Source organism: Macrobrachium nipponense, chromosome 26 (genome assembly GCF_015104395.2).
Source record: "Macrobrachium nipponense isolate FS-2020 chromosome 26, ASM1510439v2, whole genome shotgun sequence".
Lineage (NCBI taxonomy): Eukaryota > Metazoa > Arthropoda > Malacostraca > Decapoda > Palaemonidae > Macrobrachium > Macrobrachium nipponense.
The window spans coordinates 63,824,292-63,849,291 of record NC_087215.1 but is presented as its reverse complement, the minus strand read 5'-3'; the positions used below and the strand labels follow the sequence as shown (position 1 = coordinate 63,849,291).

At 36.2% G+C, this 25,000-nt stretch overlaps 1 protein-coding gene across 3 annotated transcripts in view; it reads right to left on the bottom strand.

Moving 5' to 3' along the window:
* Window positions 1-25,000, bottom strand: part of LOC135200337 (metabotropic glutamate receptor 8-like) — an 809,057-nt gene that overhangs the window by 348,940 nt on the left and 435,117 nt on the right. For all 3 annotated transcript variants that reach the window (XM_064228906.1, XM_064228907.1, XM_064228908.1), the window contains exon 3: window positions 13,648-13,827. In XM_064228906.1, coding sequence (XP_064084976.1) covers window positions 13,648-13,827 — 180 coding nt within the window. The remainder of the gene's footprint in view (window positions 1-13,647; window positions 13,828-25,000) is intronic.

Here is a 25,000-nt window from a genome sequence, read left to right as displayed (position 1 = left end):
TTTATTCATAATCTACTTTTTGTTTATATGAGTTTGCTTATATATTGTTACTGCTTTATGAAATTTATTATTATTATTATTATTATTATTATTATTATTATTATTATTATTATTACTATTATTATTATTATTGTTGTTGTTGTTGTTGTTGTTGTTGTTGTTGTTAGAAGGTGTTCTTATACCGTTAAAATGGACAGTAAGTCACGAGATGGTCGAGACGGCGTGTGCATGTGCGTATGTCTGTATAGTTTTTGAGTGTTGCACTCACATGTACGCATGCAAAATTTCTGTGTTCTGCGCATGCGTCTGTACGCCAATGATAACCGGCTGATTCATGTCATGTCAGCAGTTATCTTGGTGCAAAATGAATCATCGTACCGAATTTAATCATATTCATGTCAAGGTAATCTGAACTTGCGTGTGCAACATCTCAATAATTTTCGCATTGCAATCCACTGACCTCGATTATGCCTGCACTGTTATCTGATGCTAATTTGCATACCCTTGAATATTGATGGTTGTTGCATTTGCACATTTGTCTTCCGTTGTTATCAATCCTTTTTCATTTTTATAGGAACGTTTGTAGTTAAAATGAAGAACTTTTCTTAATTGCAATAATTACTTATCTGTGAACTTGTATTTTTTACCTTTGGGAAAGTATAAAGGTTAAGTTTATTCTAAATGAATACGAGTGGCTATTGTTTCCCGTTGAATTGTTTCCATTTTACAAACATTTGTGAATGTGCTTTTTTATTCACAATTTTCTTTTCAGAAGATTATTCTTTTTAAGGGTTATTCTCTAACACGAATATGAAAAATATGGAAGGTTTTCATTTAGGTTTGTTTCAGTGTTTTACTCTGAACTTTTCTTCAAAAAATAATCGTCAATTTAGTCCAAGTTCAAATTTTTTTCTGTGTAAATTTCCAAAAACTATGTTGAAATTTTTCTTTTGTTCTCATTAACATGATTGTTATCATTCAAGCTGTAAAATTCTCTGCAGTCTCTCATTTTCTCATTTTTTTCTAGTCTACATACTTATCCTCATTTTATTTCTAGTCTAAATATTTATTATCTTTTTTCCCTAGTTTAAATATTTATCCTACAACTTTGCTGCACAATTCGTCGAACTTTTCCGTGAACGACGTTTAAAAGTTTCTGTCCAAAAATTTCCTTTTGCAAAATTCATCGCTAGTTTCCATTTGCTTTTGTTCTTTATTCTGCCTGTCTTTTCTCTCTCTCTCTCTCTCTCCTTAGGGAGTTTTTTTTTCTTCTTCTTCTTCTTATTCTGTCTGTCTTCGCCTCCTCTCCTGAGGGACTCGTCTCGTGTCCTTGAGTGCATCCCAAACCAGGATGGCCGTCGAGTTAAGACTAGCTTAAGCCAAGACTCGTGCTTGAGAGGTCCTTCAGTTGCAGTTGTTCTCGTCGTTATCCTACTTATAAACAGCCCCCCTCCCCCCCCCCCTCCCTCACCAACCACCTGCTTCCTCCTTCTGTACCACATCCTATCTATCTCATTATCGCCTTCTGCCCTTATGCCTGTTCTTCCGGGTATCCTTTTGCATTTCAATACGTTTTCATCCTCCACCGCCATCTCCTGTTACTCCTTCTATTTCTTTCCTCTTCCCTCTCCTCTCCTCCTATTATCCTTCCTTGGCATTTTGCCCAGCTTCCTCTCCATTCTCCTCTGGTCCATCTTTCTCCTATTGTTCCATACATACCCTTCCTCCCCATCTTCTTCTCCTCCTCCTCCTCCCCCTTCTTCTTCCTACTTCTCCACCTTCTTCCTACCTCACCTCCATTCTGCCACTGTCCTCATTCGTCATCCTATCTCCCCGTCCTTCTCTCCCTCGCCTTCCTACCTCTTCTCCTCATGCCGCTGCTCTTATCCCTCATCCTATCTCCTCCATTTCCTCTTCTCTCTTCTCCTCCTCCTCTTATCCTTCATCCTATCTCCTCCTCCTCCTCTTCGCTCTTCTCCTCCTCCTCCTCTTATTCACCCTATCTCCTCCTCTGCCTCCTCTCTCTTCTCTTCTTCCACCTCTTATCCTTCATCCTATCCCCTCCTCCTCCCCCCACAACTCTTATTCTTCATCCTATCTCATCTCCTCCTCCTCTTATCCTTCACCCTATCTCCTCCTCCTCCTCTTCGCTCTTCTCCTCCTCCTCTTATCCTTCATCCTATTTCCTCCTCTTCCTCCTCTCTCTTCTCCTCTTCCACCTCTTATTTTCATCCTATCTCCTCCTCCTCCTCCCCCACTACTCTTTTTCTTCATCCTATCTCATCTCCTCCTCCTCTTATCCTTCATCCTATCTCCTCCTCCTCCTCTTCGCTCTTCTCCTCCTCCTCTTATCCTTCATCCTATCTCCTCCTCTTCCTCCTCACTCTTCTCCTCTTCCACCTCTTATCCTTCATCTTATCCCCTCCTCTTCCCCCCACTACTCTTATTCTTCATCCTATCTCATCTCCTCCTCCTCTTATCCTTCATCCTATCTCCCCCCCCCTATGCCCGCTGGACCCCTCCCTCACCCCCATCGTGCTTTCATTCTTTTAATGGCGAAAATCTTGAGGATTTCGTGGCCAGCTTCTTTTTTTTTTTTTTCTTTTTTTAAGGCCAAGATCGTGGGACGGTGAAAGACTTCTTCGGCGGGTCTCGTCCTTCGCTCATTTATTTGGACCACGATTTCGTCCAGTTTTCTACCGCTCCGCTAATGTTAATTAGGCACGGAATGCGACTTGCTGGGTTGTTCATTGCGCGGCGCTCTTTTACTTTTTCTATTATTTTTATTTTCTGCGATGTAGAAGTGGGGGTGTTATTTCTCTCTCACTGTAAAAATTTTATTCTTTATTTTTATGCAAAATATTTTCGTGTAGTAATCACCAAAATATCCTTGCTGCAGCGGTAAAAAATTTTCATGACATTATTTTAATTTTAATGAAAAATATATTTTAATTTTAATGAAAATATATCTTAATTTTAATGAAAAAATATATTTTAATTTAATTTTAATGAAAAATATGTTTCATGAAATAAAAAAAATGAAAATTTCTCGTCTGAAGTAAAGCAACGACAGTCTCTTGTTTTCCAGTATTTTTGTAGGAACTAATTTGATTATATATTATATATATATATATATATATATATATATATATATATATATATATACATATATAGTTGTATATATATTTAAATTTTTTTTTGGTAACGTCATGTGGGAATTTATTTGATAATCACTGAAAAGTCTGTTTTTAGAAGGCCTGAAAGATTGCAGGAAATTCTGTATTAAATAAGAAATAATTTTTACAGGTAAATTAAATTTCTGTAACTTTTTCAGTCTACAACTCACAGTAAAACTCTTGATATATTTATGAGTCGCAAAATATATTCTTCATAAAGAATTGATGACGTCTGCGGCTAAATGCTTGTGTTTTGTAAAGTAATTAAAAAAAATTAAAAAGACGTATTTATCTTGGAATAGATGTCTGTAAAAACATTTCTACAGCAACTGCGAATTTGGTTTTGGAATAAAAGTTTGTAACAAAATTAAAGGAATTTTCAAAACAAAACATTTTCTTAGGGATAAAATGTTTAACATGTTTTTGCATTAAATTGGTTTTTGGAATATAATTTTATGACAAAAGTAAAGGAATTTTGAAAATAAAACATTTTCTTATGGATGAAATGTTTGATATTATTTTATGTTAAGTATATTTTTGGAATAAAAGTTTGTAACAAAATTAAAGGACTTTTCAAAACAAAAAACTTTTTCAGGGTTGAAATGTATAATTTTTTTTTTCATATTAAAAGAGCCATACTCACCTGATGAAAACTTTCTTTCCGCTGCAAAACAAATTTTTATGAAGAACGAGAAAAGAAACTTTGTCTTATGGGTAAAAATTGCTAACACCATTTTGACAGTGGCTGTAACAAGATATTCTTACCCCTGGAAATCCTTGCAAAAAAAAAAAAAAAAAAAAAAAAAATTTCTTTTACACTTCCCCACTACAGAGGGGAGAAATATTTTTGAGTTAGTGTTTAAGCAAGAGAAGCATTTTTGGAAAAAGGCATGACAATTACAATGATGAATGTAAAATACATTGGTTATTGGCCCCTACAGTTGATTGAACTATCTATGGGAACTTGCATTGTTAAGGTTTATTACCCTTTGAATAAGAATGTGTAAAACACTTCTGTTAATTCATATATATATATATATATATATATATATATATATATATATATATATATTATATAGTATATATATACATATATATATATATATATAGTATATATATATATATATATATATATATATATATGTGTATATATATATATATACTTTAATTATATTATACAGGCAGTTCCAAGGTTTATGCCACTTTAAATTATATTCATAAAAAATTATCATGACTCTAAAAAGATTTTGAAGATTTTCGATGATGCTCTGCATTAGGACGATTTTCGGCTTACGACGTGTCTCAAGAACGGAATTCCCGTCATAAACCGGGAAACTGCCTATATATATATATATATATATATATATATATATATATATATATATATATATATATATATATATATATATATATATATATATATATATGTTTTTGTATGTTTTATGTATGTTTGTGTATATAGTATATATATTATTAGAGTTTGTGTGTGACTGCACCGCATGCGTGTATTATGCTGAATATAATAACTTGTGAGCAATATTTTTTTTTTTTTTGGTGGGGGGGAGGGGGGGGGGGCGCTTCCACTCTTCCCTACGGGGCACAGACATATTTATGAGCACCGACGGAGATTACTAATGAAAACAGCGGGTCGCTTCGTTAAAGTGCAGCTCTGCATTATAGTTCAATGACCCCATAAATGTCAAAAGACAGCGGAGTGGAAGTATCAGTTACCCAAATTGACTCATTACCTGGGTCATTTTGGTAAATAATTTTTGAAACTGCGTCGTAATTTCCCAGATTTTATAGTTTGAGAGAGAGAGAGGAGAGAGAGAGAGAGAGAGAGAGAGAGAGAGAGAGAGAGAGAGAGAGTTTGTTTTTGCTGGGATTTAACAGTTAGCTGAGGTGTTTGAGAGTTTACCAGGATATATTGATAGCTTAGATCTTTGAACTCAGTTTATACCGATTGACAGACTTCTGTTGACTATCATATACACCCAAGAGAGAGAGAGAGAGAGAGAGAGAGAGAGAGAGAGAGAGAGAGAGAGAGAGAGAGAGAGAGTTTACCAGGATGTACCAGATAGCTTAGGTCTTTGAATTCGGTTCATGCCGTTTGACAGTTTTCTGTTGGCTATCATATACACCCAAGAGAGAGAGAGAGAGAGAGAGAGAGAGAGAGAGAGAGAGAGAGAGAGAGAGAGAGAGAATCATTTTACCATAATATAACGGCTTAGGTGTATGAACGCAAGTCATACCGTTTGACAGCTTTCTGGTGGCAATCATACGCTCCCGAGAGAGAGAGAGAGAGAGAGAGAGAGAGAGAGAGAGATTTCACCCGGCGTAACGTTAATAATTCTCAAGGTTCATTCACCATTTGAATTCAAGGCACGCTGATGGTGTTTGAACGTGGCCGAGGTGTTGAACAGGACATCGGTTCTCCGAGAGACCGTAATGAAAAGAGCCGTTGGTTGCAAAGGAAACTTGCATTGCTCATGCTGGAAACGACGAGGCACCCTTGTTTCTGTATAGATGCTGCCACTGGGAAACTATTATGAAAAGGTTAAATGAGACAATAAACAGGCGTCGTTGTTTTGTAAATGATTTCGGATAATTTTGTGTTAAGGTTCTTGTAAGAGCGTTGAATATAGTATATAATGTAAACAAGTTGAATATAGTAAATAATGAAAATAGTAAACAATGTAAACAAGTTGAATATAATAAATAGTGAAAATACAGTAAATAATGTAAACAAATTAAATATAGTAAATAATGAAAATACAGTAAAAAATAATGAAAATACAGTATATGAATAATTAAAAAAATTAAAATATATTAAAATAATTGTAAATATAGTAAATAATGGAAATAAGTTGAATATAGTGAATAATTAAACTAGTGAATAACACGCCGAAGTTTCTTCAGCGCAATCGAGTTTTCTGTGCAGCATATAATACTGTATGAAACTCTCACCCACGACCCATGAAATTCTCAGCCGCAGAACATGAAACTTTCAGCCACAGCCCGGTGGTGGCCTGTGTTGTTGGTACCTATAGTGGTGCCAGACGCACGATTGTAGTTAAAACTACTGAGGCTAGAGGGCTGCAATTTGGCATGTTTGATGATTGAAGGGTGGATGATCAACAAGCCAATTTGCAGCCCTCTAGCCTCAGCAGTTTTTTAAGATCTGAGGGCGGATAGAAAAATGTGGCGGGGAAGGTGGGCCCGGGGGGGTGGGGGGTGGGGGGTGCAAAGACGGAAAGCCATCTCCGTTTTCTTTCACAGAAACTAATAAAACGAATAATTCAATTAACCTTGATAAAGGATGTGAGAAAATGTAATGCGTAACGCGATGAAAGTGTTCTTTCTTCTTTTTGTTATACAAGAGTATTCGGTTTAACTGCTTTCGCTATTATTCTTATTCCTGCGTTTATCATATATCCTCTCTGTCTGTCTGTCTGTCTGTCTGTCTGTTTTACGCTGATCCTTACCTGATCTTTTCTTGATGATGCTCAGGTGTTGGTAGGTCTTAATGCTCTAATAAATATGCTCGAATTAGCAGCAAGAAAATTAATTGCTCTCTCTCTCTCTCTCTCTCTCTCTCTCTCTCTCTCTCTCTCTCTCTTCCCTATTCTTAATATTGCTCAGGTGTTGGCCGGTCTTCGTCCCCAGATGAGAGTATTCAGGAATTGCAGGCAAAGGGAATAACTCTCTCTCTCTCTCTCTCTCTCTTCATCTTAATCATCTCGATCTCTCTCTTCTCGTCTCTCTGCTCCTTGGTCTCTCTCTCTGTTTACCGTAATATGGAACTGATCTGTTGCCGACATTACTGGTATTAGACTAATACACAGACTGAAAGTAAAGGAATCCTCTCTCTCTCTCTCTCTCTCTCTCTCTCTCTCTCTCTCTCTCTCATCCTTAACTGATCCGTTCGTGTTATTGCTTGGATCATAAATCTTCATACCTTGACCGATACATGGGATTGAGGTTACGAGTAAATTTCTAATACAAACCATAACAGAGGCCGAAGAGTATGGATGTTTCATTTTCGTACTATGGCAACCTACCTGTCATCAGCTCATGCCAGTGTTGTCTAGCATCCAAACGCTTTCCGAAATGGTTGAGTCAGTATAAAGATAAAATATTCATCAGACGTAACATTTTCCTATTCAATGCTTGTACTGTAATTTTAATCTAAATCGTCAGAAGCGTTAATCAATGTCCCTCACCTTTTTTTTATTTGATTTTGTCAGTCTGTAAAGACCGTATGCGTCTTACAGGAATGCGTGTAGCCTTGAAAAAGATATTTAACGCTAAATGATACCTCGTTGATGCATATCCCTTCATTGGTTCATTCTTGGTTTTTGTATTTATATAGGCATACATACGCACATACATGCATATCATACATACATATAAATATACAATTTTATATATATATATATATACACACACACACACATATATATATATATATATATATATATTATATATATATAGTATATGTATGTATGTATGTGCTTATGTATGACTATATACATACAAAAACATATACATATACATATATATATATGTATGTATATGTATGTATGTATGTATGTATGTAGACAATATAATTCGCTCAACAAAGTAAAAGAGCCGAATCGAAACTTCATAAAGATTTACAGGAGACACAAAGGCCATCTCCGGAAATGGACCCAAGTCGTCCCACCTCCCGCGGGATCGATCTCGGGTCAGTCATAAACGCGCGCACACACACATACACGCGGGAAAGCGCGGGAAAGAAACGCATCGTACATTTCGGGTGGAAGGCCGAGAATGAATGTCTTCTTGAATGGTGTTTTAGGTGCGAGGTCTAATGGGCACCGGAGTTAATCGCTTGTTTCGGGGCTCGTTGGAGAGAGAGAGAGAGAGAGAGAGAGAGAGAGAGAGAGTTGAGGGAGATAATGAGGAAGAGAATGAGATGGACTGGGAGAGATAGAAAGAGAGAGAGAGAGAGATCAAGTGGAAGAGAGAGAGAGAGAGAGAGAGAGAGAGAGAGAGAGAGAGAGAGAGAGATCCCACCCTTACCGGGCGTCTTATCTGCCTCAGGGTAATGGGATTCTTCTCATTTCCCCGGGTGGACGACGCTTTGTAGGCGGCGTTAATAGCCAGGACGGGATTTTATGGGCGGTGCCGCCTTTGTATTGCTGCCGGTTGCTGTTATTCTTAATTTTGTTTTCATTACGGTAATGATTGAAATTTATTATTATTATTATTATCATCATAAGTAATATTAGTGTTGCTGCTTTTATATAATAATAATGAATAATAATAATAATAATAATAATAATAATAATAATAATAATAATAATAATAATAATGCTAAACTTTTGTAATCATTTTTATCATTATTATTATTATTTTTTTTTTTTTTTGCTCTATCACAGTCCTCTAATTCGACTGGGTGATATTTATAGTGCGGGGTTCCGGGTTACATCCTGCCTCCTTAGGAGTCCATCACTTTTCTTACTATGTGTGCCGTTTCTAGGATCACACTCTTCTGCATGAGGCCCGGAGCTACTTCAGCCTCTAGTTTTTCTAGATTCCTTTTCAGGGATCTTGGGATCGTGCCTAGTGCTCCTATGATTAGTGGTACGATTTCCACTGGCATATCCCATATCCTTCTTAATTTCTATTTTCAGATCTTGATACTTATCCATTTTTTCCCTCTCTTTCTCTTCAACTCTGGTGTCCCATGGTATCGCGACATCAATGAGTGATACTTTCTTCTTGACTTTGTCAATCAACGTCACGTCTGGTCTGTTTGCACGTATCACCCTATCCGTCCTGATACCATAGTCCCAGAGGATCTTTGCGTGATCGTTTTCTATCACTCCCTCAGGTTGGTGCTCGTACCACTTATTACTGCAAGGTAGCTGATGTTTCTTGCATAGGCTCCAGTGGAGGGTTTTCTTTTAACACTGAATCATGCCTCTTTTGTACTGGTTCTGTGCAAGTGCCGGGCATTCGCTTGCTATGTGGTTTATGGTTTCATTTTTTCGTATTGCACTTCCTACATATAGGAGAGATGTTATTCCATCTATCGTTCTTTGAACATATCTGGTTCTTAGGGCCTGATCTTGTGCCGACCTGTTATCATTCCTTCAGTTTCCTTCTTAGCTCTCCCCTCTGTAGCCATTGCCATGTGTCATCGCTGGCTAGTTCTTTAGTCTGTCTCATGTATTGTCCGTGCATTGGTTTGTTGTGCCAGTCCTCTGTTCTGTCTGTCATTCTCCTGTCTCTGTATATTTCTGGGTCTTCGTCTACTTTTATTAGTCCATTCTTCCCATGCACTCTTTAGCCACTCGTCTTCACTGGTTTCAGATATTGCCCCCGATGCTCTGTTTCTCGGTGTTGACGCAGTCCTCTATACTTAGTAGTTCCTCTCCCTCCTTTCTTTCGTGTTATGTACAGTCTTTCCGTATTTGCTCTTGGGTGTAGTGCTTTGTGTATTGTCATATGTTTCCTGGTTTTCTGATTTATGCTGCGGAGTTCTGCCTTCGTCCATTCCACTATTCCTGCGCTTGTATCTGATTACTGGCACTGCCCATGTGTTTATAGGCTTTATCATATTTCCCGGCGTTGAGTTTTGACTTGAGTATCGCCTTGAGTCATCATGCATTATATTCTTTCCTGATCGGTGTCCCTTGCATCTCTTGGTGTTTTATATACCCCTCCTTCCATTATTCCCAGGTATTTGTATCCTGTCTCATCTATGTGTTTGATGTTGCTCCCATCTGGTAGCTTTATCCCTTCAGTTCTCGTTACTTTGCCTTTTTGCATGTTTGACTAAGGCGCATTTTCTATTCCAAACTCCATCCTGATGTCCCCAGATACAATCCTTACAGTCTGGATTAGGTATCTATTTCATTGATGCTCTTACCATACAGCTTGATGTCGTCCATGAACATCAGATGGTTGATTCTGTTGCCTCTTTTCTTGAGTTGGTACCCGGCATCCATCTTCTGTAGTACTTTTGTCATGGGAATCATGGCTACTACGAAGAGTAGTGGGGACAGTGTCTCCCTGGAAGATCCCTCTCCTGATATTAACCTCTGCTAGTCTTATTCCAGAGCTTGTAAGTATTGTATTTCCAGTTGCGCCATTGTATTTTGAGGAAGCTGATGGTGTTTTTCCTCTGCCCCATATATTTTTCAGGCATTCTATTAGCCATGTGTGTGGTATCATGTCGAAGGCTTTCTTATAGTCTATCCATGCCATGCTTAGGTTGGTTTTCCTTCTCCTACTGTTCTTCATTACCATTTTGTCTATTATTATTATTATTATTATTATTATTATTATTATTATTATTATTATTATTATTATTATTATTATTATTATTATTATTATTATTATTAGTAGTAGTAGTAGTAGTAGTAGTAGTAGTAATAGTAGTAGTAGTAGTAGTAGCAGTAGTGTTAGTGGTCCAATGCTAATTGTGTGAAAATTATTATTGCTGCTGCCATGATAGTAACAATGACAATAATAATAATAATAAGATTGAAAAAGAAACCCACAAAATCACTTTGTAACTTGTTTACTTCTAAGTATTTACATTTAGTTTTACTCCACACTCGAGTACTTTCAGGCCCTTCTGTGGCCCATTCTCAAGAGATGTTTGGGATGTTAGCCTGGGTCAAGGCCCAGCAGTCTTCTGGAACTTCTTCTCGTTGAGCTGTCATTTATGTGATGGCTGTTCTGTTTTATTCCTTGAAGGAGTTGCCAATCCCTCTTGTCGCTCTGATATCCTGAGCTGATGGTCAATGGGATTCACCCTTGTGGTAAGGGTGTGGTCACCAAAAGTCTGTTGGGCAGGAAACCTAATCTCCAGGTCAGCAGGGTCAATCTTAGCTTCTTTTAATATCAAAGCTCGGCTTATGGGATCTTCTGAGGTAAAACCTTTGTTTCCTTCAATTACTTTAATCTCTCTGATAAGTGCACCTTCTACTACCCTCTTGTGACTAATTTTGTTGCTTTTGTATATAAGCCTACTGTTTTTGAAATCCATCCTATGGTCATTTTCCCAACAATGTCTAGCTATAGCACTCCCCTGAGAGTTAAGCTGTACAGCCCTTCTATGTTCTTGGACTCTAGTCCTTATTCCCCTACCTTATTCCCCCACATATCTGTCTCCACAATAATTGCAATTGATTATGTATACCCCCGTTACATCATCTGTATTACTGTCTTCTCCTTCCAATTTATTTTTACATACTTTGTTTTTTACGGTATTATCAAAGGTATATACAAATTTATATTGACTTTCTTTCATTTTTGAAGTGATTTGTTTCATTTTAGGCATAAAAGGAGGGCAACTATTTTCTTGTTTTCTTTATTCCATGTACTCTAACATTCTCTTGTAAAAATTTTTCTAGCTTTGTTGAGTGCCCTTTTTCGGAACCATTCCGGGTATGCTAATGCATCGAAGCTTTTATCGATGTAATTTATTTCTTGCTCTATCTTGCAAGGGTCACACGTTCTCATTGCCCTAAGAAATAAACCTGTTAGAACCCCCCTATTTTTATCATCATGACTATGAGAAGAGAATAAATGAATATATGAGTTTGTATGTGTGGGCTTTCTATATGTGCTGAAGTTCATATCCTGTTTGTTTCTTTTCTTTCTATGAGTATGTCTAAAAAGGGCAGTTTATTATTGTTACTTTTCTCTAAAGTGAACTGGATATTGTTATCAATAATAATGGCAAAGACCAATTATTATTATATTATTATTATTATTATTATTATTATTATTATTATATTTATTATTATTATTATTATTATTATTATTATTATTATTATTGTAAGTAGTAGTAATATCGCATTGTAAGAACTGCTAGTTTATTTACTAAGCAAATACAAATCCTAGCAAAAAAAAATAAATAAATAAAAATAAAAAGTAGAACGACTGTCCAGTGGGGCGTATTCCAGGGGACTGAACTGCAATATGCGGGGGGCGGGGGGGGGGGGGGGGGGATATTAAGGGCTTTCAGAAGAAGCGTTCGCTGTCAAAACTAAACTTCTTTGCACGCGAGACCGGAAATGAATTTCCTTCACACGTCACAACGTCTGGGTAGAAGTTCGTTACGAAGATTGCATCCGTGAGTGAATATATATATATATATATATATATATATATATATATATATATATATATATATATATATATATGAATTGGGCTACAGATGTCCTTTATTACCATTCACTCTACCTCGATATTTTCATATATGTTAACCGAAATGGATTTTTTAGTCGACTGAAAAAAAAATCCCCTACGGTTATATATGAAAATATATTAATTCCGAGGTAGAGAGAATATATATTAAAGAACATTGTAACTTAATGCGTATATATGAATCACGGTATGTGATAGGACTCATATATATTAGGTATTATGTATATATATATATATATATATATATATATATATATATATATTATATATATATATATATATATATTATATATATATTGTTTTTCTAATTTATGTATCTGTTTTCATATTTACTTTCTTTTTGAATGCTTGATACTACTTGGGCGTCTCTAGTTTACGTACTTCCCGTTACTAATATTTTTTTTCTGTTTTGTCTTTAAGGGATAAAGTATGTAGTGGAACCAGATGATTTACCTCTAATAATCGAAAACGCGTTTTTCATAAAATACTACTTTTCATTCTTAAAACGAACAAAAAAAATATATATATATATTCTTCAGTGTCTCAACCTTGGTAGACATGATGCTAACTATAAAGGATATGCAGTCGATGTTTGGTAAGTCACTTTAGACAATCGAATCCTGCAAATGAATAATGCAAATCCTGAAGTTCCATTCCTGGAGAATGAACCTTATGGTAAATGGGAAACTATTTGTCTCATTTGTACCAACCGTCCTGATATAGTTGCTTGAATCACAGGCGTAGTTTTTATTTCACTCTGTTTCTAACAATACAAGCCTGCTTGATATCCTCTTTCCAGTCTCTCAAAAGTCAAATTTGTGACAGGTTTCTCTTACCTCTTGTCGCCTAAGATGAGCCAGCATTGCTAACTATACTAACCTACTTTGAATCCCCGTTCTAATCCCTACGGAGTCAAATTTGTATTTGTAGCAAGTTTTTCCCGCTACTTGTACATAAAAGAAAAAGAAATACAAACGCATTTTGTAATATATATTTGCCTTTGTCGCCTAATGTGAACCACTACTTTAGATCTCCTTTCTGGTCTCGTAAAAGTCAGATTTGTGACAGGTTGCTTCCTCCACTTATATGTAAAAAATAAATTACAAAATTACAAAATTATTTTGTTCCATTCCTCCATATTTGCCTTTACATCCGCTTTCTGATCTCTTAAAATTCGTGACAGTTTCTTTCCGCTACTCGGAGAAGCGCACTATATACACACACACAAACACACACACACACACACACATATTCTATTTACCTTTTCACCATAGTCCCCTTCGTCAGCCAGCGTGGAAACGTACTGCCAGTCGAGGGCGCGTACCATTTCCACCATGGCCATCGCCTGGAAGTTGTCCGGCGGAACGACGCGGCTGAAGTACTCGAACCGAGATTTGTCCGAGAGCTCGGTGGAGGTGGAGGCGTAGCTGATCTGCGGAATCTGGAAGGACACGAGAGAGAAAGAGAGGTGAAATCATTGCCTTGTTTGGAAAAATTAAAATTAAGGACTTTTTCTCGAAAAAGGATTGCTTCCCTTGTAAGAGGACAAGTTAAGTATATCTTTGTTTAGGAGTAGCAATGAACCAGTTGCCTGGTTTGGAAAAATTAAAATTAAGGACTTTTTCTCGAAAAAAGATTGCTTCCCTTGTAGGAGGAAAAGTTTAGTATATCTTTGTTAAGGAGTAGCACCGAACCAGTTGCCTAGTTTGGAAAAATTAAAATTAAGGACTTTTCCTCGGTTGCGAGAAAGGATTGCTTCCCTTGTAAGAGGAAAAGTTAAGTATATCTTTGTTTAGGAGTAGCAAGTTGCCCGATTGGGGAAAAAGCGTTGAAAATATTTGCCTTAATACAGCAGTCTTTTGTTTGGGAACGAAGAGCTCAAAATATTTGCCTTTAAATTGAAGAGTTTTGCTTAGGAAGGAAGTGTTCAAAATGGCTCTGTCAATATTGAAGGCTTTTGCTTGGGGAAGTGTTCAGAATACTATAGTAAATTCACATCAGCCATGCATCTGATGTCTAGGCCAGTCCCTTACGACATTCCTGGTTGGCTGTTGATAAGCCAATCATTGGGCTGGAAACTGTCAGTCTCTCGGGAGAGCTCACATAAGCAGGATATATGTTCCACCACTCCCGAGGGATACGTCTTTCAAAAGTATCCCTCAGGAGAAGTGGAACATACATCCTGCTTATGAACACTCGAGAGAGAGACTGAGATTTCCCAGCCCTGTGGTTGGCTTATCAATAGCCAGTCAGGAGCGTCGTAAGGGACTGGCCTAGGCATCAGAATGGTTGTTGTGAATCTACTATAGCACTAAATTTGGAGACTTTTGCTTGGTTGTGGTAGCATAGAATCTGTTTATGACTTTTTTTAATTACATTAGACAAAGTCATTAAATATTTTCATTGTAGCTGAATCATTAAGTTTTTTTCGGGATATCGCGGGAGAAGCTGCTGAATTACGAAAGAATATAAACGGCTTTAAATGAATTCTACTATATAACCGGCGAAGACGTCTGCTCGTTGGAGGTGGCCTAGAGCCAGAATGTGGAATTCGTTTTTTTCCCGTGTTTCTCGAAAGACCCAACTTGTATTATATGACAAGGAGGGTTTGTCATGGCTCAGGAAGGCCATTAATGAATTATGTCCAGTGTGGCGTAAACATGTTTTGGGCAGCAATGCCCATCTTCATTTCGTGAAGATAATAATAATAATAATAATAATAATAATAATAATAATAATAATAATAATAATAATAATAATAATAATAATCATTAATAATGCAAGAATACTGCACATTATTGTAGGCAAGATAAATGATCATTTCACCTTAATTGAAATGAATAAACAACCAAAACCTACAACCAGGTAAGCAATCCACCCTCCCTCCATCTAAAAGAACCTCCTATCCCCCCAAATTATATTCCTATCTGTACCAACATCTAGCCACTTCATGACATTCACAGGGGCCCTAAGGCAGTACTAAAAAAACAAACAAACAAAGAAGCAGAACGTTGATCAGAGACCCGTAATGACATAAGGCCGTCTTGACCTAAACCAGACAACCAAGTACTGTAATAAAAAACGAATAAATAAGGGAAATGAAGTAAGCTATTCACAGCTAATAAAGCTGCATGATAATATTTTTAATACGGGCAATAAATACTTATAGCTTCCAAGTTATGTGCATCAATGTCTGTGTGCAACAGACAGATTACGGGGAACATAATCGCAATAACAACATTCTAAGTTGCAGGGTGGGTCTCGGATCTTAAGAAGCTTAGTCGTGCCAGACTTGTGGCTTGTTAAAAGCACTTTGGCATCAAGGGTAATGGCAAGGATATATATATATATATATATATATATATATATATAATATATATATATATATACTCGAACTACAATGTCCTTTGATATCTAATTCGCTCTACTCGGAGGTTAATATATTTCATATATGCTTAACGAAGGGGAATTTTTTTCACGATAATAGATTTGCCTGTACCTGGGCGCGAACGCAGGAGACATTCAAATACCAGGCACGTCAGTGAAGCTCTGCCACCCCACCACCGCGTGGTGGTGGGGTGGAGGAGCTTCACTGACGTGCCTGGATTTGAATGTCTCCTGCGTTCGCGCCCAGGTACAGGCAAATCTATTATCGATAAATAAATTTCCCTTCGGTTAAGCAAATATGAAAATATATTAATTCCGAGGTAGAGCGAATTAGATATTAAAGGACATTGTAGCTCGATGTATGTATGAATCACGGTAATGTGATATGACTTATATATATATATATATATATATATATATATATATATATATATATATATATATATATATATATATATATATTATATATATATATATATATATAGTATATATATATATATATATATATATATATATATATATATATATATATATATATATATAAACACAGAGTGAGAGAGAGAGAGAGAGAGAGAGAGAGAGAGAGAGAGAGAGAGAGAGAGAGAGAGAGGGGGGGGATTTTATCATTACAGACAGTAGTGATTCCAATACCTGCTTGTCAAAAAGAAACAAAGCTTCAAGGAAGAGAGAGAGAGAGAGAGAGAGAGAGAGAGAGAGAGAGAGAGAGAGAGAATCATAAGTACTTTAACGCTTAATTTTTCGAGATATAAAATTTTAAAGAGAGAGAGATTGAGAGAGAGAGAGAGAGAGAGAGAGAGAGAGAGAGAGAGAGAGAGAAGAGGTCATAAGTACTTTCACGCTCAATTTTTCGAAAGATTCAAATTTTAAAGAGAGAGAGAGAGAGAGATGAGACGAGAGATGAGAGGAGAGACGAGATGAGAGAGAGAGAGAGAAGGGGTGGGGGGTATGGTGGGGGGTGGGGATAAACGCTCCAAAGAATTTATAAAAAAAAAAAAAGGTTTTGTTTGTGGTGAAATGAAATGCTTTGTCAAAGGTATCGTATTTAGATTATTTTCTTCCCCCTGAGAGATCATGTGTTCATTTGCCCCGACCTTTCCATTTGGCTTTTCCCGAGTGAACAAACTGATATGTATGCGTATTTAAATTAGGTTCTTGTAAAAGACGTCTAGGGACTGGACCTATTTTATCTGTTTCAAATTTAATTTGTTTTCAACGTTAGTGTCAGTCAGTACATTGGGAAATGTTTCGGGAAAATAATTGTTTTCTGCACCTTTTGTTTTGTTTGCTCTTTTTTTTTTTTTTTTTTTTTTGCTGCGGTGAAATGAAAACTTTCAACCGAGATAAATAAATAAACAAGAAAACGTACATTTAAACAATATAACATACTTTTGAAAAATGCAATGAAACAGTATAGAAGACCTTTAAAACAAATTCAAACAATTTAGAGATATTTAAAAAACATGAATTTAAACAGTGATACTAACATTTAAAAATTAATTTAAACAATGTTACTAACATTTAAAACATGAATTTAAACAATACAAGAGATATTTGGATAGTAAACTTACAATGTAGCAAACATTTGGGACACATTAAACCAATATAACAGACATTTAAAACATACATTTGATCATTATAACAGATATTTAAAGTATGTATTTAAACAATATAAGAAATATTAAACATACATTTAAACAGTACAGCAGACATATTAAATATACATTTAAACAATGTAATGCAATTATAGCATACGTTTAAACAATAGAACAGATATTCACACCATTTATTCACACCAGACATTTAAACAATGGAGCAGAGTCGAATACATATAACTTCCGCCAAACTTCGTTGTCAGCGGAGGTAATTATGAAGACTCGCACAACAGACAGACAGACAAACAAACGGACGATTACATAACCCGAGTCAAACTTCTCTGAGTTGAGGATCAAGACTCAAACAAACAACAAACAAGGGTGGAGCACAAACGTCCCGCCACGTTGTCGGAAGTTCTTACGAAGACGAGCAATCAAATGCGACAAGCAGCAAACAGCCTTTTAGCGTACAAACAGGCGCACGCGAATATATTATATACATAACAGCATCCGACCGTCTCCACCACGGGACGGGTGGGGGGATGGGTTGTCTCTCCTCCTCCTCCTCCTCCTCCTCTTCCTCTTCCTCCTCCTCTTTTCCCCGGGCGGAGGGGTTGGGGGGCGGTGAGGAGGACAGCGGTTGTGAAACTGCGTGTTCGCTGAAGTAATTTGATGGAAATGTAATCTCTGCGGAATTAATGACCTTTCATGCAAATTTGATGGCCGTGGCGCGGTCGGCGGTACATCGCTTGAAGCTTCTGATATGCGGAAATCTATATATTCTCTCGGGCGCGGAATGGGGGGGGGGGGGGGGGGGGGGGGGGGGGGGGGGGGGGGGGGGGGGGGGCGGAGGGGGGGGGGGGGGGGGGGGGGGGACGCTCCCCGTCATTGTGGCCACCTGAAAGATGCTTAGTTTCCGATGGAATGCCGCCACTTGTTGGCACTTGCGGTTGTGGCGAGCGGCTCTTCAATTACAGTGATGAGATGTTTTTGATGGCTGAAAGTTTTTTTTTTTTTTTTTTTTTTGAGGGGAGCGAATTCGTTTTCGTTGTTGCAAGGCGCCGAGGGGCTTCGTTGCTTTTATATGCAGTTTGTATTTGTTTTATTGCTTAATTTATTTGTATTATTTTGGGCTTCACATTGTTATATATTTATTTATTTCATCCTTACTTTTTTGACATTATTTTGGTCGGATTCTTTTTGTCATTGCAAGGCAGGGGTGGGGCTGTATTGCTTTTATTTATTTATTTTTCACATATTGAAATATTTATTTATTAATTTATTTATATTAAATAATTGTATATTTATCTTACTGAATTATCTTTTTATTTTTTATTTATTAATGCATTACATGCTTATGTTATAATAAACAAAACTAAACGTCAGAGTTTCTTTCATTGTTATATTAGCAAGATAACTGACTTCTATAGCCGTTTCAGAGATTTGAATTACTGATGAAATCCGTAGAAAGAACAATAATAACCATTGCGATGGAAAACGTTGCTATGCCAATTAAGTTGATATCTGGATTCATCTCGCCAGACTGGAATCTCCAATCCTTTAGTAAACGGCTCTAATAGAACCTCTTTTGATGTGGGTTACCCCCCGCCCCTGATGCCGAAATTTATTAGAAAGGTACTGAACGTGTATGTCATAACAATGAACGTCATAAATTCCTCAGATGTTACAGAATTCTGATAAACGATGAAAATAAGATGTTCGTATTTTCACTTTTTGGAGGCCATATGAAAATTTAATATATATATAATAATATATATCTATATATATATATAGATATATATATATATATATATATATATATATATATATTATATACATAAATATAAAAATATATCTATATATATATACATATATATATATTATATGTGAAAGTAGTAAGTAGTGAATCCTTTCGATATTGAAAATATTTGACAAAACATTCACATAAAAAAGAAAAAAATCTGAAAATTGATTAATGAATAAACAATAATCAGCGGATTACTAGAAGGAAATAAAAGAAAAATACTTTAGAAGCGTAGATGCATCAACGACGGAACAAATGCTGACCAGGAACGTGCATAGGATCGTAACTTCTTTACACTTAATCTTATCTTGTGAATCTTTATTTTTTTGCAAAATACTAGAGAAATAGAAAATTATTTTAATTCTCTGATCGAGTACTATTCAGAAGAATTTTTTATACCCATTTTTTAAAAGCGAAGACAGAATCTTATAGAGAAAAAAATCCTTGAGTGCTTTCATTAAGAGAAATAGTTCACTGCTTCATCTTCGGTCCTTAACGGACATTATAAAAAATTAAGAGTGAGACGAGAGAGAGAGAGAGAGAGAGAGAGAGAGAGAGAGAGAGAGAGAGAGAGATTGAAAACTACAATTGCCATGACCTGAAAAAGTTTACATGTCCCTTTTGACTCAATTCATTACAAGAGCATTTAACCCTGCAGAGAGAGAGAGAGAGAGAGAGAGAGAGAGAGAGAGAGAGAGAGAGAGAGAAACTCCCGTTACGACTTTTCAATTGATACTATCAGGCAAAACGAGACGGGCAAATGAGGCGCGGAATGAGATGAGAATCCCGAAACACCCCCCCCCCCCCCCCCCCCCCACCATCCCCTCCCCCTCCCTTTTTTTCCCGACTGGAATGAAATGAAAATTTGTGATGGCGCGGGTTGCTGGGTTCAAGTGCCGTATGATAATGCGTTACTCGACTGAGTGTATAGGCGGAAAGGTTGAGCTGTGGTCCAGAGAAAGGAATTTGTTCTTTTTTATGCGATGTATATAAGAATCTTGTGTCGTTGTGATGGGTGTGTTTGGCAAAGGGATGCAATTGTTCTTGAAGAAAACAAGTAACTAATGCGCCGTACTTTCTTCGGCGCAGTCGAGTTTTCTGTACTGCGTATAATACTGTATGAATACCAGCCTCTCGGTGTGCTGCAGTATGAAACTCTCAGCTACGACCTGCCAGCTCTCAGTTGCTACTCAGATGCAGTCATGTGAAGTAGTGTCGGTGACGCCTCCGGAAAGCGGTGCCAGACGCACGATCCTTGGCTAACCTTAACCTTGTATATAATAAAAAAAACTTTTGAGGCTAGAGGGCTGCGATTTGGTACGTGTGATGATTGGAGGGTGGATGATTACCATACCAATTTGCATCCTTCTAGCCACAGTAGTTTTCAAGATCTGAGGGCGGAGAGAGAAAGTGCAGACGGACAGACAAATAGCCATCTCATCAGTTTTCTTTTAGGGGAAACTAAAAATGGCTTTTCAGCAACAATGTAGAAGCATAAATGCAGGAAAATAATGACGAAGATTGCATAAAGAAAATAGCGGGAATTACGTTATTCCGTACAATAATGACTCTCAAACAAAAACATCATCCCATGGAAAACACAAGACAAGAAAGAAAGCAAAGACCTTTTCAGTATATAACGAATGCATTAATAATACACCTGTCATTCGGCATTACCTCTTCCCGTCGTGAAAACAAAGAAGAGGAGGAAATGTTTCACTAAGTGTTTCTAATTAGGAATTAATCTTAAGCAGCAAATGTCTGGCATGAAATAGCAGAAAGAGAATTGCATTTTACATTTACTGCGTTGCATGAAGTAACTTTCAGTTCCGGAGAAATGCATTTTTCAATGACTCTGTTCACCGAAGTAGCTTAGAATTCTTTTGGCATTTAATGGAAAAAAGAAGTGCGAAGGAATAATGTATTTAAACGCAAAATGATTTTGACAAATGGTTAAATATAGAGTAACATTAGAACAATAAAGAAGAGAGAGAGACATCTTTGATGACGTAACTTTTCAATTCTAACTTTATATTCTTCTGACATTTACTGGAACAAGGAAGTGCAAAGGAATAATGTTGCATTAAAGCGCTAAATAATTTAGATAAAATGTTGGGTATAGAATAATGTATAAGCAACAAAAAAGAGAGATGAGATATATTTTCATTCCGTGCATTTACCAGTTCCCTTCCATTTGACATTATCCTTTTATCTCGTCGAAACAAAGATAATAGACCGTATTGGATACCCACGCCCGCCCGCCACCACGCCTTCACCCCTCCCTAGCACCGCCCACGCCCCAAAGCGCGCAAATTTTCTACTCCAGTGATGGTTGGGTTAATTCGTCATGGATCTCTGAAAGTTCCTTTGAACCTGTCAGCCAAGTTTAAAACTAACCCCACTCCCTTAAAAGGTTAACGGAATACAATGTTGGATAGTTTGAAATCGTCTAGTCTGTTTCAGTTGGTGGTCGTGGATATATATATATAAATATATATATATATATATATATATATATATATATATATATATATATATATATATATATATATATATATATATATATATATATATATATGTATATATATGTTACCTGGTCATTTTGTATATATATATATATATATATATATATATATATATATATATATATATATGTGTGTGTGTGTGTGTGTGTGTGTGTGTGTGTGTGTATATAAATTCATATATATACACATATTTATATATATATTTATACACACACATGGATCTTTTCCTATATCCTCCTTAAGGTTCTCAGTCATTCTTTAAGGGGGTTGGGGATGAGTCTGCTAGGCCAGTGCCCGATTGCACCCTTCTTGTGACTGGCACAGTAAGTTCAGTGCCATGTGCTTAATTCGCTGCTCAGGTCAACAGAGTTCTGTTATCATTCCTGACTTTCAGTTGTTCTCTTACTGCCCACGGAGTCATTGTAGGTCTTCCTTGTTATTTTCACACGTATGTTATATTCCATCCGTCCGGTATTGTTCTCTCTTTCTCTCTCTCTCTCTCTCTCTCTCTATCTCTCTCTCTCTCTCTCTCTCTGTTCTCTTAGATATGCATCTTAAACATATGAATATTTTTATGCAAATTAATGAATTCTATAACCGTGACCATCCTTCTTGCAAGGATCCACTGGCAATATAATGGCTGTCAGAGTACTTAAATTTTGAATGTTCTTTGGGAAACAGAATCACTAGATTCGGTAAAACCTTTTGAAAATTGAAGGGACCAGGGGTCCATAGTATTTGCACGGAAATGTAATTATCCTCTCTTTATATATCGATTTTCTTAACTAGTTTGATCATAAGCGTCCGGCGAGAGAAAGCGTTGTTCAATGAGTGGAAGAGGGTGGAAATAATTGTTTGAGTCCCCGTAACTAGAAAGGCGACCCCATATGGTTTAGGATTTCAGCTACTTTGAAGGTTCTACCCTAACTATCAAATTTGCAAGCAATGTAATTAAATGATATTATCTTTTTTCAATTTTGTAATTTCCTGAAAAGCTATTTGAATGTGTCTTATATAAAAAAAAATTTCGCAAGCTTATTGTGTGTGTGTATATATATATATATATATATATATATATATATATATATATATATATATATATATATATATATATATATATATCTATATATATATATATATATATATATATATATATATATATATATATATATAAAGATATATGCCACGAAGGCCCAGAGAATACAACAACATAATATATAAAATTCCATGTATGGATTGTCCCTCATTTTATCTCGGACAGTCTAGCAAGGGCCTAGAAGAAAGGCTAAGCCAGCATAAATATTCTGTAAAAACTGGGCAAACATCTAATACAATATTCATTCATTTAAGTGAAAACAACCACCGAATAAATTGGGGTGGTAGTTCAGTAATTGCAAGGTCAAGAGATGCCTTATCACGAAATCTTTTAGAATCTGCTTTAATACAACTTACTTTTCATTGTAATTTCAATGTTAGTCGTGGCCTTTTTCATTTAGACCCTTGTATTTGTAACATGTTTAAGAATGACCTCAAAGATATAATTACAGACTTAAATAAAAATTAGTTGCCTTAGAGTTATCTTCGTTGTAATGTATGTCTAACATGTATTGTGAATTTGTATTGTGAATATGGTTTTGTTGATCAAAGTTCTGAATAGCTGTCACCTATAATCCTTTACTTGTCTTGTCCTTGTATCTGAGATGATTGTCTTAAACTTTTAATTGCACCCATTGTTTATGCTTGTTTGGGAAGGTTACTCATCTTCCAGGAGTCGGATTCTAAGTACTAATCTCTTTATAATCCCTTCTGTCAGTTATACGAATCTTCTTGTTTTGTCCTTTTCCTCATGTATGTCAGTTCATCTGCTTAGTAAAGGACGTTTGAACGTCGAAAGGTCTCGCGGAAACTCCGTTGTTTATTTTCCTTCGTGGCATATATCTTTATTTATGGATTTATCACGTTCCTAACTTTCGTGATTCAGTTATACATATATATATATGTGTGTGTGTGTGTGGCGATAAAAAAACCATAAAACGGTATTTGAACGTTCAAATAGTGTTTTATTCTCCTTTTATCTTCATATTATACAGTTGTGTTCCAGTAAAAAGATTCATTATATATATATATATATATATATATATATATATCTATATATAATATATGTATATATATATATATATATATCATAATATACATACATACATACATACATACATACATACATACATACATACATACATACATACATATATATTATTTTTGAAGATGGGTTGTTATGTAATACTATTTCCATCTACAAAGCATCTACAAAGTCTGTAGGAACTTTTAGAAAAGGGGAAAATTACAGACACCGATACCGGAGGCGGTCGTAAAAGAGGGATAAATAATAATTAATTTCTCTTAAACATAATAGGCACACTTACAAAACCCTTAAATTCACTGGATAAACGAAAAAGCTCTCATACAAACCGTACGTTGGATTTATGCAACGTTTCTTGTCTAAAGTTGTGACGAAAATGTTTTGCACAACTTTATGTACCTTGTCCAGCTTGTTCACCTCAGAGGGAAATACTTCGAATATCTTCAGGTTAACATGAGTGTTTTTTTTTTCTAGACTCCGAAATACTTCTATCATAAAGAAGAAAATACGGTGCAAGGAGGTAGAAAAAGGCTTGAACATAATGTGCGAGAAAGTTGTTGAGTAAGGTCATGTGTGTGTGTTGTGTCTGTGATTCCATCAGTTGCCATCCATAAGTGTTTTTTTCCTTCTAGAAATAAGTACGGTAACATGTTTCTCAAGACCGCCGCCTTTTGGATCAATATATCAATCGATCCATTTGGCGACTCAGAACTGACAATTCATGAAATCAGGACGCGGTAACCGTAGACTTCCCGGATTTGCATGCAAGTAGGGGCTTTGCTTGAAGACTGATCCCCAGTGACCACACGTGGATGATGATTTTGTCTAGTTTATGTGTGTAATCTCTTTCCGTTTTCGAAACCAATTCTTAAATAATTGTGAGGGGATACTACTTTTTTTTTTTCTTTTGCAAAGAGGTTAACATTCAATAGTATGAAAACACACCATACAACCGGATAAAGAGACACCATACAATATGATGAAGAGACATCTTACAATAGGATGAAAAGACATCATACAATAGGATGAAGAGACTCCATACAATAGGATGAAGAGACATCATACAATAGGAGAAAGAGACCCCATACAATAGGGCGGAGAGACACCATACCATAGGGCGAACAGACACCATACAATAAGATGAA